This window comes from Camelus dromedarius, chromosome 5 (assembly GCF_036321535.1).
Source record: "Camelus dromedarius isolate mCamDro1 chromosome 5, mCamDro1.pat, whole genome shotgun sequence".
Lineage (NCBI taxonomy): Eukaryota > Metazoa > Chordata > Mammalia > Artiodactyla > Camelidae > Camelus > Camelus dromedarius.
The window spans coordinates 70,592,458-70,610,163 of record NC_087440.1 but is presented as its reverse complement, the minus strand read 5'-3'; the positions used below and the strand labels follow the sequence as shown (position 1 = coordinate 70,610,163).

Here is a 17,706-nt window from a genome sequence, read left to right as displayed (position 1 = left end):
AAGTATGAAGGTGACTAAATCTTCTGAGGGTAAACTATGTGTCCAAAACTATCCCAAATATTGTACCTGTGTTTTATCATTCCTTTCTCAGCAGAACTCCACACATGTACTATTATCCTCATTTGACAGATGTGGGAAGAGAGTTTCAGAGATGTAAGGGAACTTGTCCAAGGTCTAACAGTTAGTTACTGGCAGAGTTCAAATCTGAATCCAGGTCTCTCTGACTTTAAAGTCCACATTCTTCTCACAAAACCATACTGCCTGCCTTGGAACACTGAAATGTAACTTCCGGTGAGTGGAGAATTGGAAACCACAGGCATTCAAGGGAAGGGACAAATGTAGAAAGAGATAATGGATTAAAAAGAAACCATCAGACAACAAACAAAAAACTGTGACTTCACAATCTGACAGCACCAGAAGAAGAAAACCCTACATAGTCTAAATGGCCAGAATAGAGAATTCCTTTTTTTTTTTCCCACTTGGCTCTGACAACACTAAGGTGGATTTGAGAGTGCTTCATTAACAGAAAGATGGTGACAAAGTAGAGCATTGCAAAGGATGAAAAGAGTCGAAGAATTCAACATGTTAAAGGTTGGCTGAATAAAGCCAGAAAGACTCTGTGTCATATTAGCAGTGTTCAAATACGTAGCTACCAGAGAGAGGTCTCGCCCATCCACAGGCTATTGCAATTCAAGCAATGGAGCTAGATGGAATAGAAGTAAAATAGGTAAAGGAAAATTAAGATTAGAATAAAGTATCAGACAGTTCCTTGGAATCAAATTCAGAAAGCTATGAAATAATACTTTTAATGTTCTCCTTAAGTAGATCAGTTCAAGAGATATTTAGAATATAAGTTCTTTGAAGTCAACAGCCTTGGTTTTTTGTTTGTTTCTTTGTTTGTTTGCCATGGAGAGTAGCTAGCACACTTAGGTACTAGCTAAACACAAAACACTAAATATTACAGAATTTTTAATCCTACCAATGAAACACCAAAACTCATATTACTGAACCACATTAACCAGTTACCAAATACTAGGTAAGACATCCAGTAAGTCTTTTCATTTCTTAGATTCAAATAAACCATGTAAATCACTTTATCAAAAAGTAGCTAAGAAAGTTATAAGTCAAGCTTCCAATTACCAGAAGTTGTATCAGAGAATACAAATGCCAAAATAAACATACTGGAGCTTTGTGCTAAAGAACTAATAGCTGCAAGCGACATGCTTGTGTATGAGAACATCTACAGCCCTCTTATCAGAGCATCAAACAGCAGAAGCAGTACCCTCACGGCTACCCTATCACTTCAAAGAGATGTTTTAAAAAGATCTGCGTAGAAGGAAGTGACAATGTATCTCAAATACTGCTAACAAGAACAGAAAGAGGACAAATGCTGTTCATTAAGAGGCTGAGATAAAATATTTTGTCTTTATTTTAAAAATAGCATCTGAGACACTAATTATGGCAGAGTTTCTAAGATTCATAAAACTGTAAATCACTACATATAAAAAATGTCATCTGTTAAAAAAGTCAAATACAGCCCAACATCCAACATGAAATGTTTCCAATATTAAACTACTGACAATAGTATGTTTCATAAGATGTCTGAACAAATGAAAGGTTATTTGTGAACTACGATATTTCCTTTCTGTAATATTTTGGTCAAAGCAACTGCCTCTACCACAGCATAATCATAAAAAAGAGGATTCATAAAGTTCTGCAACCTCTATGCTTATATTCTATAACTGAAAGACTCCGTGCATTCATTTTCACTTTTTCTGTTTTATGTTATTAAACTTTTCCAAAAACAGGTGCATGAAATATGTGCTGTGAAAGAGTAAAGCTAAAAGGCTTTCCATTTGGGGGATGAAAATAAAAATTTGAATGAACTCTCCAAATGATCCAGAACTTACCTGTTTGGTGCTTGAAGACTGAAACTGTGCAGATACTGGACGCTATAAAAGACAGAAAAATGGAATAAAGCCTTATCTTCTCCTGACATGCCTATATTTCAAATTCCTACAACTGTGATATAAAAAAGAAAAAATAATCTCCAAGCAAAGAGCAGAAGCAAAAGCCCTATACTTTGCGCTTGCAAGATTAGGGCATTTATTCATTTTCACACTGCTTTCTCCTGTGGCGTATCTATTCCAGTTTCACCTTCTCACCACTGAGAACTCAGTTCTACTTTCCTGTACTGAAGATCCTGAGGTTAACTACTCCACCTGTTAACTGGTCTCACACAGTACACATAACTCGTCTAGAGCTTCTTCTACCTTTAAGAAATGTCCTGTGGGCTGCTTCTGGATGAAGTTATGCCATTAACTACCAGTCAGCAGAGCAAATGCTGGATAGACTCTCCACTGTTTGTAAAGTCACCGATAAAAGCTGACTGACAGGCGAGCTAAGAAAAGGGATCAATTCATCCAAGATTGACATACAGCCATCCCTAGAGTGGAACTTGGCAAAAACCCTGTTAAAGCTGCACAGAAACACTCGTAATCCTTTATACACAACCCTGTGGCTCTTGCCACAGATACTGCAGAAAACAATCTGTAAAGGAACGTGACTGCCCCAATTCAGTTTCCCTAGTACACCCAGGTTAACACTCTATTCCTTATTAAAAATTAAAGAAAACCCTTTGATCTGTGATCTACTGGTCAAGTACAATGCTGCTGCATGGTTTTACTTCTAATCCAAGATAATACCTCTTAAAATATAGTACACCCTGTTCCATACCACAACGCTAGTAAAATAGAGAATAATTCTAGAGCAGGTGGTCACAGATCGGCAACCTACAGACTGAATCCAGCTCAAAGACAATGTTTGGTCTGCAAAGTATGACTTTTTTAATTGAACTTTTTGCCAGTATTTTAAAATAAGATTTTTGACTTCTCTTGACAGTAGGAAGAGCTGACAGCACTTGGCCCACACTCATGTGTGGCAACGATCAGCTAGAGCACGTTAGTAAAAGGGCTGCCCGTTTTCACATGAGGCACACACTGTCCGGTTTACTATGGCACATCACACGTAGCTCACTTGTACCTGGCCCCATTTCCTCTCTCACACTGTCTGTCTGCAGCCCATAGAGGCAATTGAGTTTGCAAACCCTGTTCTAATGAAAAGCTGTCTGCATAAATAATAGCACATGAGCTTAGCAAACAGAAATAGCAGTACTCTAAAAGAGACCAGCAAGCCAAAGGGAGAGGAGGAGGAATAGGAATGGGAGGAGAAAAAGGAGAAGTGGAGGGCTAAAGAGGAGGTGGGGGAGGAACACAGGAGGGGCGAAGAAAGGGAAGGGGGAAGGAGGGGGAGAAGACATAGCTGTTTCTGCCTTTAAAGAGCTTACAATCTAGTAGAGGAGAAAGGACAATTTCAAAGCAACAAATCAATGAACGCAAAACAATGCAATAGAGAACCAGTAAATAATGTTGAAATTGAAATGAAAAGTCGTAACAGTCATGACAGAGTGGAATGGATTTAATAAGGAAAAATCTCCAAATTTCTGAGCAGGTGACATAATCAATCCAGATGGGAAGAGAGGAAAGCAGACTTTTTACATAAGAAAAAATGTTAAAGGCAAAGACACAGAAGTAAAAACTAGCCAGGTCTAGACAGGCAGGACAGAGTACATGATGAAGTGAGTAGACAGAATGATGAGCTAATTGGTTTAACTGGAACAGAAATTCAGAGTACACAAAGCCTGGAGCAAGGCTGGATCAAATGATGTTTCAGACACACACAGGTTTCTGTTGGCATTTATCTCATTTAACCTCAATCAGTATCTCAAAATCATTGAGGGTCCTTGTGAAGAGAACTGCATGTAGAGAAGCCAGTATTTCAATCTGGCATCTTCTCTATGAAGCTAGTCTGAAGATCAAATAGAATGTAGCAGAGTAACGATGACGAATTTGCAGGCTCTCCCTCTGTGCCTCACTTATGAGCCTATCAATTTCAGAAAAAAAAAGAATGATTTTTAAAAAGAAAAAGAAAGAAAAAAGGAAAGATAATGGAAAAAGAAGCCAAAAGAAAAGAAAAACAAAAAGTGGAGAGTAAGTTTGTTTGAAAGCATTAAGAGCATAAGCTATTGGCCATGGCTGAATACAGCTGCCTCCTGTCTAGCATGGTCCCCCGGCCGTCCTGCTTTGCGCTTTAGCTCCCTCACCGACACCAGCTGCCACTTTCCAGCAGGCCTCCTGTGGGCTCTCTGCTGCTAGATTCGCTTACCTGAGGTTTCTGGAAAGGGTTTCGCCTTGAAGACTCAAAGGTGGGACAAATTGACCGGGTTGATGCCCGCTGGGCAGGATCTTGACATACAAACCCTGAATAGGGAATGGGAAACATTAAAACCTGCCATTTTCTAAGAAATGAGCAGGTTTAGCTGCACCTTTCTGTTAGATATACAAACTCAGTTTCACTGCCATAAACTTTACAGAGCTCCATCCTCAAGAGGATTAGGCATGACTCTCCCATACACATACTCTGCTTGAGCTTCGAACCACCACAACTGGAGAGAACAAGAAAGGAAAAACACGCAGATAAATTGACCTTCCTTGTTGGGCAGCTGAAATGTGATTCTGATGGAGAAAGAGACGTAGACTTTTGATGAACTTCAGAGTAAAGGTGGAAACCACCATTCAAAAACACATAGTTGGTAATAAAAACAAACTATTTTAAAATGGCTTCCTGGATGGGGACTGGAAAATAATGTTGTTTTTACCAGGAGAATCCAGAAGCAAGTGAGGGTTCTCAATCTGTTATAGGATCCACTTACGGAACTGCTAAAGGTGGTCTATTGGCAACTTCCAAAATGGGCTGTGTACATTATCCATGGCTTAAGAAACTGGACTTGGGCTAATTTCACTTATTTCCTAAAAAGAAGCAGATTCTCATCCAAGGAGAATAGAGTAGCAATGTTTTACAGCATTTTCTGGTACACCAAGTGCTAGCTCATTTCAAATGTATTTTATTATGTCTTTTTAGAGTGCTTAAAAGAACAAAAACAACAAACCCACAACATACCCACCTGGCTGCCCATGTCCATTTCAAAGTTTTGGCTTATCTACTCCAAAAGGGATTTCTTCTTGGGCTGCTTCAGTTAGAACTACTACAGAAGGGATCATGTTGACACCACAGAGACTGTCTAACAGAAACAGAGCCAGTCTCCTCTGTAACAAAGCTTCTTCAGTGGATTTCACTATCCCAGCTCAGAGAAAAATATACTTTCTCCAGATCTTTGCTTAATTTTCTTCCTTAGCTCATAATTTCTGTGCCCTGGGAATTAGTTCTCAGCCCTAGTTGTGGTTCAGCCTCAGGACAGGATGGAGCCAGGGGGAGTAGAAACATATAAACACTTCCCTGAAAATATAATTTTTTAGTACAAAACATTCAGCATGGCTGAGGAACTGCCAGTTGGCAACACATATAGAGCCTGACAAAACGGATGCTCTGGTTAACTTTCATGTGAGTTTTCAGAAAACTACTACTACTCACCTACAACTGTGAACATATCTGAAATCATACTGGCTTTGATCTTTAGGTCCAGAGGTGCATCACTAAGAGAACAGAGAAAGAAAAGAGCAATCGATAATTTTATAGGTTAACAGAATAGCTGCCTCTCACGAACCCCAATATAACAAAAGCTTCCAAATGTCAATGAGGAGCGACACATAAAACACATCAAATCCATGGAAAAAGAAAAAGAAGAAGAAATTTGGGCCAAAATTCTAGAATAAAAGTCAAGCTCATCCCTGGTAAGGCAGGCTCAGCTCTCAGGCGCCGATCCCCTAACATGGAGTCGTTTTATTCCAGGAGGTCTTGTGCAATTCAAATTTTATACAAGTCAAGAACACTGTTTCACTATCACTGTGGATTTCAGAGGTTCAGACTTTTAATATGCTCGTTTAGGAGTATGCCCATCATTCATATTATTTTTTTACTGCTGCAATAGTCAGATCACATTCACATGCAAGAGGAGAAATCTGGGCATCTTTGTGTAAGGCTTCATTTTCCGTTCTAAGTCAGTCTTCTTAAGTTTGCAGGCTTGCAAATGAAGGCCAAAAAAATACAAGCTATACCGAAATATCACCAGGTGACGTGGCGGGAACCCACATGGAAACAGAAACAACATGGACCTAGAGATGGAGGCCTCCCTGTGGCAGTGACTGCCATGCTGGTGTTCCATGAGGTGTCCCCCCAGGAACCAGATTACTCTGGCTGCTGGGCCCATGCACCATCCTGGGGATCTCTAACACTGTATGATGTACATCGCCAGGAAATCTGCAAAATGCTGACTTAATCAAAGTGTAGCATGACATCTGAAGCATCTGTAATATCTAGCTCTACACCTTACTATTGGGGTGAAGCCAAATTCACCCTACAAAGCAATGTCTTTATTTGACTACCTGGCATTCTGCCAACATTTCTCATCATTAAAAATGCAGCAGCTGGGTGGTCTCTGGCATAAATCTCTAGAGTTCTCTAGCTGTTTAGAGAAGCGTATAGCTAATAGAAACTCTGGCTGTAGCTGTAGATATAAGCAGAATCTTCTCTGGTACTGCAAAATAAGTTTCTTTCCTTCTTCTAAACAATAGATAGGTTAAAACATTTTTTTTTAATTGTTTGAAGTTTTTAAACTTTAATCTTGGATGGATACCACCAGGACAAGAACAGGGTAAAAGGATCAGATATTATCCACACTACCCTAGGCCCAGCTCTACACCTTTATAATATATGTGGATTAGAGTATGTATAAACTTTTGGTAGCAAAGGAAATACAGTATCTCATGTATTTCTTTAGCCTTAGTAGAACACCTACAAAGCTGAAAAAACAGGGGGAGGGAGAGAGAAAAAGAACCGGGGATAAAAAAGAAAACAAAAGAAGCTTCCCTGAGAAGCCCAGTAAGAGAGTAAACACAGATTGCAAACTGACTAGGAAGATAGGGATCCATGGTTGCACTATGGATTCTGACAACATACTACAAATCCCCCAAATTTAGAAATTCCAGTCATCTCTAATAGCCAAGGGAAAAAAGTCTCCCAGTGCCAAGAGAAATGGCCAAAGCAAAAAAAAAAAAAAAGAAATTCAGTGCTGCTCATTGAAGGTGTATCCTTTTCTAGTTAATGGAACAAGACTACTTACCAGGCCAAAGAAGGAGAGAGATTCACTTCCAACAACCATGGCTTCAGAGTAGAATCTATGAGCACGTCAAAGCCATAGAGTTCTAGAAATACAACATAACACAATACACAAGATCATTTTCCGTGTCACAACTGAACAAACATCCGAAATACTGAATCCAGTCAACTCCCATCAGAGGCCTTGAAACTTGCTGAGTTGTAAGTATCCAGAAGAAGTAGAAGTAGAGAATCTTTCGAATTCAGGAGAAATTAACCAAGCTCTAGAGACAGTAAGAAAAGAATGCTGTAAAATTCCACTGTTTTTATCAACACACTCGTTCCTGAACTCTACACAGAAAGTGATCTGACTCTGGAGTCAACAGGTGTGATTCTGCTGCTGTGCATAATGGTGAAAAAATTTAGGAAAAAGAATGCAACAGGTGCATCCAATATCAATGCTGCTTTGGGCTTGTTCTGGATTGTTCTCCCCGACCACTTCCCACCACACTCTGAAAACAGAAAAATCTATTGAACACATCTCTCTCGGATCTTTCCATCACATTTTCTTAAACCAAGATGTTGCTTTTGCAATCTAAGTCAAGAAGACATTTAAATGTGTAAAACATATTTATTCTTTCCACTCTCCTATGGTTTCCATTTCCCTTTGGAGATAGAAAATAAAATACATTGGTCCAACACAGAAAGACAGAAGAAAAATGAAGGAGCAAGTGGCAGCAGAGCAGGACTATGACAAGCCATCCAGCACCACTAATATTATTTAAGAAGGGAGGGAGCCAGAGATCAAACTGCTACACCTTCTGGATTCTTTACTGGTTCTCATCCCTTAACTCCCCAACTGCTGCAAAGACCAAAGTCAGACCATGAGATGGCTCTTCTCCCGGCATGCAGAGATGAGAGGCTGACTTTGGAACCTCAGCTGGCAACCTTTACTCTTATTATTATCATTAGTGAGACGCTCTCCACAGTCCTCCTTAGTACACATACATCATACATCAGATTTCTTAAGTCCCATTCATTCCCAAACATCCCACTCTCTGTCCCTCAAACTGTTTACACACACTATCTTTCCAATAGAAAAGACTAGCTTCCTTACAGTTTGACCAGAGGTCAGAGGCCACACATCACACCCACAGAACACAGCCAGGTATTTTCTAGAAATTCATTTGAAACAAAATCCCTTCCTTGCAGACGGATTTTCCCATTTATCAATCCTCTCAAAAACATAGAAAAATAAATGTAGGCTTCTAAACAGATGGTACCAAAGACTCTCTTTTAGAGCATGGGAAGTCTGGTGCAGTACCAAGAATCCTAGAATGGGACCCTAGGGACCTGGATCCTCCTCACAACTCCACCTGTTTCTCGCTGTGGAGCATGGGAAATTCATCTCTCTCTCTCTGATAGTTCATTAGCATCCTTAGTTTCCTTTATCCTCTTTATTAATCACCACTTGTCAATATCTGTATGTTCAGTAAACCTATGTCCAGAATTCCTATTTATGCAATATGGATTCAAGTAGATATTCCTATTTGAATTCTCTCTCAGGAAGTTTCCATGAAGGAGTTGGCTTCCATAGTACTTATTTAGGGTTCCATTTAATTTGTAAAAAATAATCACAAACTATAAGAGAGTCTGAGATAGGATTCACCTTCATGTAACTACACAAAAATCATATGTTATCTATAAAGTGTAAAGGAAAGAAAGCTCCTTCACTTGTCTTCTTTTGGTAACAAATTCATAGCTTTTATGGCCAGGACATTCTTCTGAATATTTTACCTAATCTTCAGTCACCCCATAGAATATTGCCTCTTTTAATCTAAGAAAAATCTTTTTGTGATATAGCACTAATAAAGGCATTTAAAAGAAAAAATCTAATTGCAATATTTACAGTCTATATTAACATCACACAAGCAGGAGAAAGTTTAATGAGTCTGATTCAAGAAAAATAACATTCTCTTCTGTTTTTAAAAGCTGAAGCACAGGATTCCACTGCTTCATAAAATGATATTATTAATAACAACAGCATAAGGAACAGGGAGAGAATAATGACTGAGGCACATATTGATCAGATTTGCAGAATTAGCCACAAATGAACACAAATTGAAATCAGAATAACAATCACTGAAACCCATTATTTAAATATCTCACAATAAGCAGTTGACACATTAATATCTCCCAAATTAAGAGGCAAATTCCAAGACTCTCAGTTGAAAGGCTAAGAACCAATATTCTGGAAAGTAAGGGCAGGAGGTGGGGGGAAACCAACCCAAAGAGAGAAAACACCCTTTACTTGCAAGTGAATAAGACCTACCAGTGCTAAACAATCTCAAAATCAGCTCTGAATCTAATATCTGTACCTGCACCAGCTCAGGTCTCACACGATTGTAGAGTGGGGTTTGTGATAGCATTACAACACAGTGCAAAGCCCAGCTCACCTGAGAGGCTGGGGAAGAGGATCGGGGTGAAAAAGAGAGCATTTGTATCGGGTTTATCTCTTACAACAATCATCTCAGCTTAATCAAAATCATTCGTGTCCTTGGCAGGCTACTAGAGTCCTCATAATGACCCTTTTAACTTACGATTGTCTGTGGACATTAAAGATTTTAAAAGCTAAAAAGTAGGCTATACTGAGACTATTAAACTTCCTCACCTTTCAATATTGTGTTTTAGCAGCAGCGTCTAGAATTACAAAAACTCAGTATCCAGAATGAGATATACCCATGTCTGTCAGTAAAAGGCGCAGGCAAGCTAGGCTTTTCCAGTTCTGAGAGCTACTTTTTTTGTTCCTCTGTGTTGTCTTCATCGTGACAAACAGCAAGTATTTTCGAAGGACAATTGCTACCACCTTATTCAACAATGTTTCCTCCGGCAAATTTTCCTTGGTGAGATGTAATTCCTTCAGCCCTAGCCAAATCGAAACACACTTGAAACTGTGCCTAGTCAAGGTAAGAAGCTTGACTCCACCCTGTACTTCACATCAGCACCCTTTCTTCCCTATTTCTTTAAAGCAGCTTCCTGGAAAAGCAACCTAGGCTTAGCCACCATAAGTTTCTTTATGCCTCTTCACTCTCTGACCCATAAGAATTTGCTTCTGCTGCCACTCTTTAATAATTGCCTCTTCTCACCATGATCACCAAGGACCACCCTGCTGCTTTAAGCCCAAGCGTCTGAAACCACTGACCACCCCTTACTTATTGCAACTTTCCTCTCCCTTGGTTCCAGGACACTGCTCTCTTCTACTTGTTTTCCTCCTTTCTCTCCTCCTTTCATTCCTTCTCTTCTGCCCAACAAGTCACTGGTAGGTTTGCTCAGGGTGTCATCCTCAGGTCTCTTTCCTTCTCAATTCTACTTCTCTTCTTGGGTGGTCCCATGTATTCCCACGGCTGCAATTAATATTATGATGATGACATTCAAATCTCTATCTTTAGTCAAGTGTCTCCTGGACACCAAATCCATAATTCCAAATGCCTTAGCTAGACATCTTCACTAGAGTACCCCACAGGTACTCAACACTCAACAAAACACAGCTCGTTATCTTTGCCCAAAACCTGTTTGGCTTCCCATCATTCTCCATCGTGGAAAACCCCATGCACTAGTCTCCAAAGCTAGAAACCCTCTTCACCACCTCCCAAATCCGACACATCACCAGATCTCTTTCTCTTTAGTCCAGCCTATCTCTATATTCCCTTTTGAGGTAAAACTGATCTATTTAATGAAATGGACAGATCTTAAGTGTACTATTGAGGAGTCTTGATAATTGGATACATCCATGTATCCACACTCATGTCAACCCACACAGAATACTTCCATCACCCCAGAAAGACCTCTCATGCCCCTTCATGGTAAATACCCTGTTGCCCCGTCACATTCCCAGACAACTATTACTCTTATTTTTTACACCACAGATCAGTTTTGCCTATTCTAGAGTTTCCCGTAAATGGAAGCAGACAGTATATACTTTTTTGAATCTGGCTTCTTTCATTTAGCATGTTTTTGAGGTTTATTCACTTATTATTGTTTCTTGTTTTAAGATGGGTTTATTGAGGTATAATTTACATACAGTAAAATTCACCCTTTTATATTATAAAATTTGATGAGTTCTGACAAATGTATATGGTTGTTTAACTACCACCACAATCAGCACGTAGAACAATTCTACCACAGACATTCCCTTTTGCTACTTCACAGTCAGCCCTCACTCCCCATCCACCAACAATCACTCATGTAATTTCTGCCTCTTCTGGAAAGTCAAATGGTATGTGGCCTTCTGAGAGTGGCTTATGTCACTTAGCATTGTGCTTTTGAGATTCATCTATGTTACTGCACACGTCAGTAGTGTAGTTCACTTCTTTTATTGCTCAGTAGTGGTCCATTTTATGGACATACCACAATATGCTTATCCATTGTGCTGATGGACATTTGGGTTTCTTTCAGTTTTTGGCAACTGTGAATAAAACTGCTATAAACATTCATGTAAAGGTACTTGTGTGAACACATGGCTTCTTTTTTCTTGGGTAAATACCTATGAGTGGGCTTTCTGAGTCACATGGTTAAGTGTGTATTATCCCCGCATACCTCTTACTCCCAAATCATTTCTCTAGCACTGGCCTATTCTCCACATGGCCATCAGAAATGCCTTTCTGAGACACAAATCTAACAGTCAGATAGAGAGACAGGCAGTGAAATGGCCCAGCAAGAGACACCACCGCCAGGATGGTTCCTGGAGGATTTTAAATTAGTCACTTCTAATAATGTCATACACTATCCCCTTCATTGAAATTCTGTCATCCCAAACTTTGGGACAAATAGTGATAAAAGTTAAAGGAAAAACAATAATCCTAGTGTTCCTCTGATCCAAAATGCAGGGGCTGTTGTCTACAGCATGAATTTAAACGCACCAGTCCTTTACAATCGGGCCCCAATCTGCTTCCATAACTTTACCTCCTGCCACCTCATCCAGTGCAGGCTCTACTTAGTCACATTGAACTCTCCATCTCAAAAAATGCCACATCCTGCCATGACACTGCATTTTGCATGTCACAGTCCCTCTGCTAGGAATGGCTTTCCCTGACTCCCCAGGTAAAGCTGGCAACTCCTTATATATTCCAAGAGCACCTGAGTCACTCTACTACTGGGCTGTCATGCAGCATTTCATGTCTGCTCCTTCCCGCCACCTGAGGGCAGGGGCCACGTCTCATTCATTGACCTACACCAAACAGCCTGCACTACACAAAGCATACCAAGCAATCAAGAAATACTGAAAGAGGAAAGAAAGGAAAAGAGAATAAAATTTTTTTTTATTTTCAAGTGTAAAACATTACAATTTTTGATAAAGACAAAATAATTTGTAGCTACTTCCCCAAAATAATCCTAACCACCCGACTTGAAGTACTCATAATAAAGACAGCAATCATAGAAATAACAGAAATTCCTATTAAGATTTAGACATATTAAGGAAAAACTTAATAAAAGATGGTCTAGCAAGGGAAGGAAAGAAAAGATTTGATAGAGAAAATAATAATGTATCCAAGGCCTAAGAGATTACTAAACATATCACAGCACTAGTTTTGGAATCGACCCACTAGCCCTCTCCAGAAATGAAGTCCCAGCTGAAGCTGTAATCCCGGAAACTGGAAAGTGCTGACATTAGTCAGTGCACGCTGTCTGTCAAATGCTATTGTATAAAGGAAATTCTTTTTACCTTGGCTTTGGATTGGGGTTGAAAACCTAAGTGGGGAGTCTTATCTGGGGTCCAGAAGGAGAACTTGGAAAAAAAGCAGATCTAAATCCCACTGGAAAATGAACTAAATAAAAGAAAAAGCCCTGAGCCAATCTGTTACCTAGTTCAATAAATCAATATAGTATCTGGCTACCATATGTAAAGGTAGATTTGGAAGGAACATCTAGAACTGGGTACTGTTGTTGAGAGCAGAAAGAGTCCCCTTTTCCAGGCCTGATCTGCTAAAAAGGATGATATCATTTTTCCTGAGATCTAGTTACAGGAGGGTAGAAGGAGAATCCAGGATGCGGGTCATGCCAAAAATGGCTGGACACATCAGAACTTGTCAGCATGTGGGTGGAGAATGAGCCAGAGAGACCTGGCTCTCAAACTTGGCATCACCATTTATTAACAGCATGACCTGGGACAAATTATTTAACCTCTCTGAATCTTTTTTCCTTGTCTATAAAACATGAGTAGTAAATACCAACAAAACTGTTAAGAAGACTAAAGGAAATAACTAATGAAGAATGCTTGACAAAGAGTAGGTACTTTCTACTAAGACCCTTCTACAGTAAACTTCCCTTCCCAATAAACAGGAGCATGGGATGAGCCAGAAAAGAAAATCATTTAAAGTGAACTGTTCGACAGCTTCTTTATCCAATCATCTGTTGACAGACATTTAGGCTGTTTCCATGTCTTGGCTATTGTAAATAGTGCTGCTACGAACATTGGGGTGCAGGTGTCATTTTGAAGTAGGGTTCCTTCTGGATCTATGCCCAGGAGCGGGATTCCTGGGTCATATGGTAAGTCTATTCCTAGTCTTTTGAGGAATCTCCATATTGTTTTCCACAGTGGCTGCACCAAACTACATTCCCACCAGCAGTGTAGGAGGGTTCCCTTTTCTCCAAAGCCTCTCCAGCATCCGTCATTTGTTCAAGGGGGGAGGGTATAGTTCAGCAGTAGACTACATGCCTAGCATGCACAAGGTCCTGGGTTCAATGCCCAGGACCTCCATTAAAAAAATAAAATAAATCTAATTACCTCCCCCTGCCCCAAAATATTTTTAAAAAAATGTTTAAATGTTTTTAAAGTGAACTGTTTGATGGCTTTCATTTTTATTGTTGTTGGTCAAGTAGTTTACATTATAAAAGGTATGCTGTCCACTTTCATTCCTTCAACAAATATTTATGGACACCCTCACTTTAAGAATGTCAACCTACCCTGTGAAATGGTCTTAAACAATATCAATAAAAGGCCAACCCACCAAACATTCAATAAAACAGAGTATACTGAGCTTGGTTTGTCCTGAGCAAAGATGTCATTGGTCCCTGACCTAAACAAGGCCAATGTCATCAATTTTACAAGTGGCATGAGAGCTGGTTCACATGGTCTCAGGCTACAGAGCACCAGGGTCACAGCCTCACACACAGAAGAAGCCACCAGTCAGCAGCAGCATCTTTAAAGGATAGCTAACATCCTGTTGTTTTTGGCCGTTTTTCTCCAACTGTTCAAAAAAAAAGCTGTTCTCATAGCCAGTTATCTCACAGTGCCAATTTCCTAAGCATATTTAAAAGGTTGCTGTTTAAGCATATATTTCACATGGTACCACATTTTCACAATCTTGAAAGCAGTAAAAATTAGATTGTCAAAAATCTATTTTATTGAAGAGGCATCAAAAATTCTATTGATCAAGAGCGCTGTGATCAAGATGACTTGATTGCTGAAACCCATCTTCTGTCACCTTTTCTCCAAGCTGAGTCTCCTTCATCTGAGTTCTCTCACTTACTAGCTCGAGAACCTGGAGCAGGAGTCTTAATTTCTCAGGGTCTCAATTTCTTTATACAAACTAATTATTCTCTGAGGTCCTTTCCAGGCATACAAATCAATGGAAAAGCAGTAAATGGCTAAGCTTCTGATAGTTTGTGAAGGTTCCTAAGTCTACATTTAAATGCTACTAATACAGTGCAGGTATTTGTATATATCATTCTATGGGAAATTTGGTTTGAGAGGAACAAACTCATAATCTATACCTTGCACACAGTGGGAACTGAAAAATACTTAAACGCATAAACAAGTGAATGGGAATATTGAAGGTATCTGGAAACAGAGCTGGACACTACAGGTGGTAGGGTGGGAAAGAAATCATTGGCCAGAAACACTGAGATACTAATGGAACACTCCTGGCAAAGATCCGCATGACGTGGAAGAGCAGAAACAACAACCAAAGGAATACAGTGAACCCCATCACCGGACTATTGGCTTCCTCTAAAACACCAATGCTCCTTAATTCAAGCCAAATTCTTCTGGGAAGCTCTCAATTCCTGTTTACTCTACAACAAATGAAAAAGAAAAGAAGAAACCCAGTTATTCCTTGGAACTTAAACCCCAGAGGAGGTTGGGAACCAGTGGGAGGCAGAGAGATTCACACAAATATACAAACGTACACAAAATCAGTTCTGATGGGGGGAGGTTAATGAAGCACACGAAATCCCAGGGCTGACAGGAAGTGGAATTAGAGCCACAAAAGCCAAGAAGATAGTCAACAGCTTAAAAAACTCCAGATGCACACAAGCAGGGAGGGGGAAAGGAGACCCATGGCTGATGAAACAGTCTTAGGGGGTATTTCAGTGAGTCAGAGAAAGTCACTGCTGATTTCATGTCAGAACTTCTAATGTCATTAATAGGTCAAGAAATTCTTAGACTTCCAAAAGGCAATCAGGTAATCAAACAAAATAGAAAAGGAAACATTCAGAAGAGCTTGTGATGATTCCTAGAACAAAGACTTTTACACTAAGAGCTACTAGAAATTTACCCTCATAGAAGGCCCAAGTATATATGGAAGAAACTGTTTTTTAATCTAATAAGTTTTTTGAAATTGGAGTTACATTTCCCAGGCCCCCTCCTCAAGCAGTCTGCAGTAATTCTAAGAGCTCTAGGCCCTTTACCAAACTAGATCTACTGGGAAGCCTACTGTCAGGCCACCAAAAGGCAATTAAAGCAAGTACCAATCATTTATTCAAAAAAACATTTCCTGGATGTCCTCCAATAGCAGAAAATGCTGTTATACATACGAGGAGCAAACACGAGAGAGACGTTGTTGTCCTCAAGGAGCTTCCAGTCCAGTGGGGGAGACTGAAACATAAATGGGCACCAGGTGACATGCAGGTGCCACTGCAGACTATGAACAGAGTGCTGGAGGTGAGGGAGGCTAACTCTGACTGGAAGACTTCGGGAACACTTTACTAAAGAAATGATACTTGACCTCATCTTGAAAAGACGCCAGTAATCTTTTAGGTAAAGTAATGTGAGAAAGGTATTTCAGACACAGGATAAAGCAGGCACACAGGCAAAGGATTAGGAAAGGACTTGGAAGTCCAGGGAGATGGCAGAAGGTTTGGTTTGGTAGAAACAGGGTGAGAAGGGAAGGGGAGACACAGTGACTATAAGAATTCAGGAAGATAAGCTCAGTGATTACGGGTAAGAAAAGAATACAATGGAATAAGTATAGAACAGCAAAAGACAGGAGGTGCAACCGGGCACTTTGCTAGGCAAGGATTCCTGGAGCAGGCATGTCAAGCTGAATCTTACAATTCAGACTGTGCAAGGAATGTGCAAGGCAGACAGGAGGAAAGTTTTCTAGCTGGACAGCAGAACTCATCTATGCACAAAGGGATGGAGTCCTCAGCAGTACTGTTGGATTCTAAGGTATAAGAGGGGAAATGGAATTCTACAAAAATCAGCTCGGTCAGATCCTTAGAAACTTTGAAGTCATATCAAGTTGAGCCAAGGAAGTGATTTAAGGGTTTTAGAAGACATGAACATATCTGCAATTTAAAAAGATATAAAGATATTATGACCTCTTCTTTTCCTATATAATCTTAGGTCCTGGTTTATCCACCATCGTCTATTTAGAGTCCCAACACTTCCCTTTGTTTAGTGTCCCTCAAGTGCACACTCTTATGATAATCTCTTAAAGAGATCAAGAATTATAATGTCTAATTATAAAAAATCTAAAAAGGTAATTTTTATGGAGTACAAATTAAGGCCCAGACATGTGCCAAGTGCTTTGCATCTATCATCTCATTTGATCTTCAAGGTATTCTCAGAAGGTAGGTGCCATTTTATAGCTGAGGAAACAGGGGTAGAGTAGAAAACTAGTAAGGGGTACAGTGGGTTTCAAACTAATTCTGTCAAGCTCTAAAGCCCATGTTCTTCACTTCCCTGTTCGCCTGCCCCCTAAGCAAGCTGTGACTCTCATGTCCTTACTTCTGTATTCCTTTAATTGTCCCCCATCAACGACCCTACTGTGTATGTTTTACTAGCACAGCCTAACACCTGCCGAAAGCCTACGTGACTTCACGGACACTCATACTGGCAGTCACGAAAGGGCTCACATCCACACAGAGAGCAAACGTGCACAGGTACCCTCGGTGCTACAGTCACAGCCAGTGGGTCACTGGGCGACAGGCTTCCCCGTCCAGTGTACTCATGACCTATTTCTTACTCCTTCTCTGTGCAATCAGGCAGTTAGGGGTGGGAAAGAAGAGGAGAGGAGGAGGAAGAAGAAGGGGAAAAAAGAAGGAGGGGGGTGAGGAACCCACTAGAAAGAAGACTAAAACAAAAAGGAGGAGTCATTGGAAAATGGGAGAAAGCACATACTGGTACCAGCCAGAGCGTCTTGGAACAGTTCCCAGTCTGGCTGCCAAAGAGCTCTGGAATATATTTGTTAGAGCTGGATTCCTGTACAGTCCGTTGCAGACTTTTTCTGATTGCACTCTGACAAAGAGACCCACACTTTAGTTCCAATCCCTGCTTCCCACACAGAAAGCTAGTTAGTCCTCAGGGGACCT

At 40.2% G+C, this 17,706-nt stretch overlaps 1 protein-coding gene across 12 annotated transcripts in view; it reads right to left on the bottom strand.

Moving 5' to 3' along the window:
- The window catches only part of TTLL5 (tubulin tyrosine ligase like 5), a 254,949-nt gene that overhangs the window by 189,581 nt on the left and 47,662 nt on the right, over positions 1-17,706 (bottom strand). For 10 of the 12 annotated variants that reach the window (XM_064486123.1, XM_064486125.1, XM_064486128.1 and 7 more), the window contains exons 13-16: positions 7,139-7,220; positions 5,491-5,552; positions 4,225-4,319; positions 1,911-1,952 (exon numbers count right to left, since the gene is read on the bottom strand). In XM_064486123.1, coding sequence (XP_064342193.1) covers positions 1,911-1,952; positions 4,225-4,319; positions 5,491-5,552; positions 7,139-7,220 — 281 coding nt within the window. The remainder of the gene's footprint in view (positions 1-1,910; positions 1,953-4,224; positions 4,320-5,490; positions 5,553-7,138; positions 7,221-17,706) is intronic. The other 2 variants (XM_031454086.2, XM_031454089.2) reach the window with 1 other exon arrangement.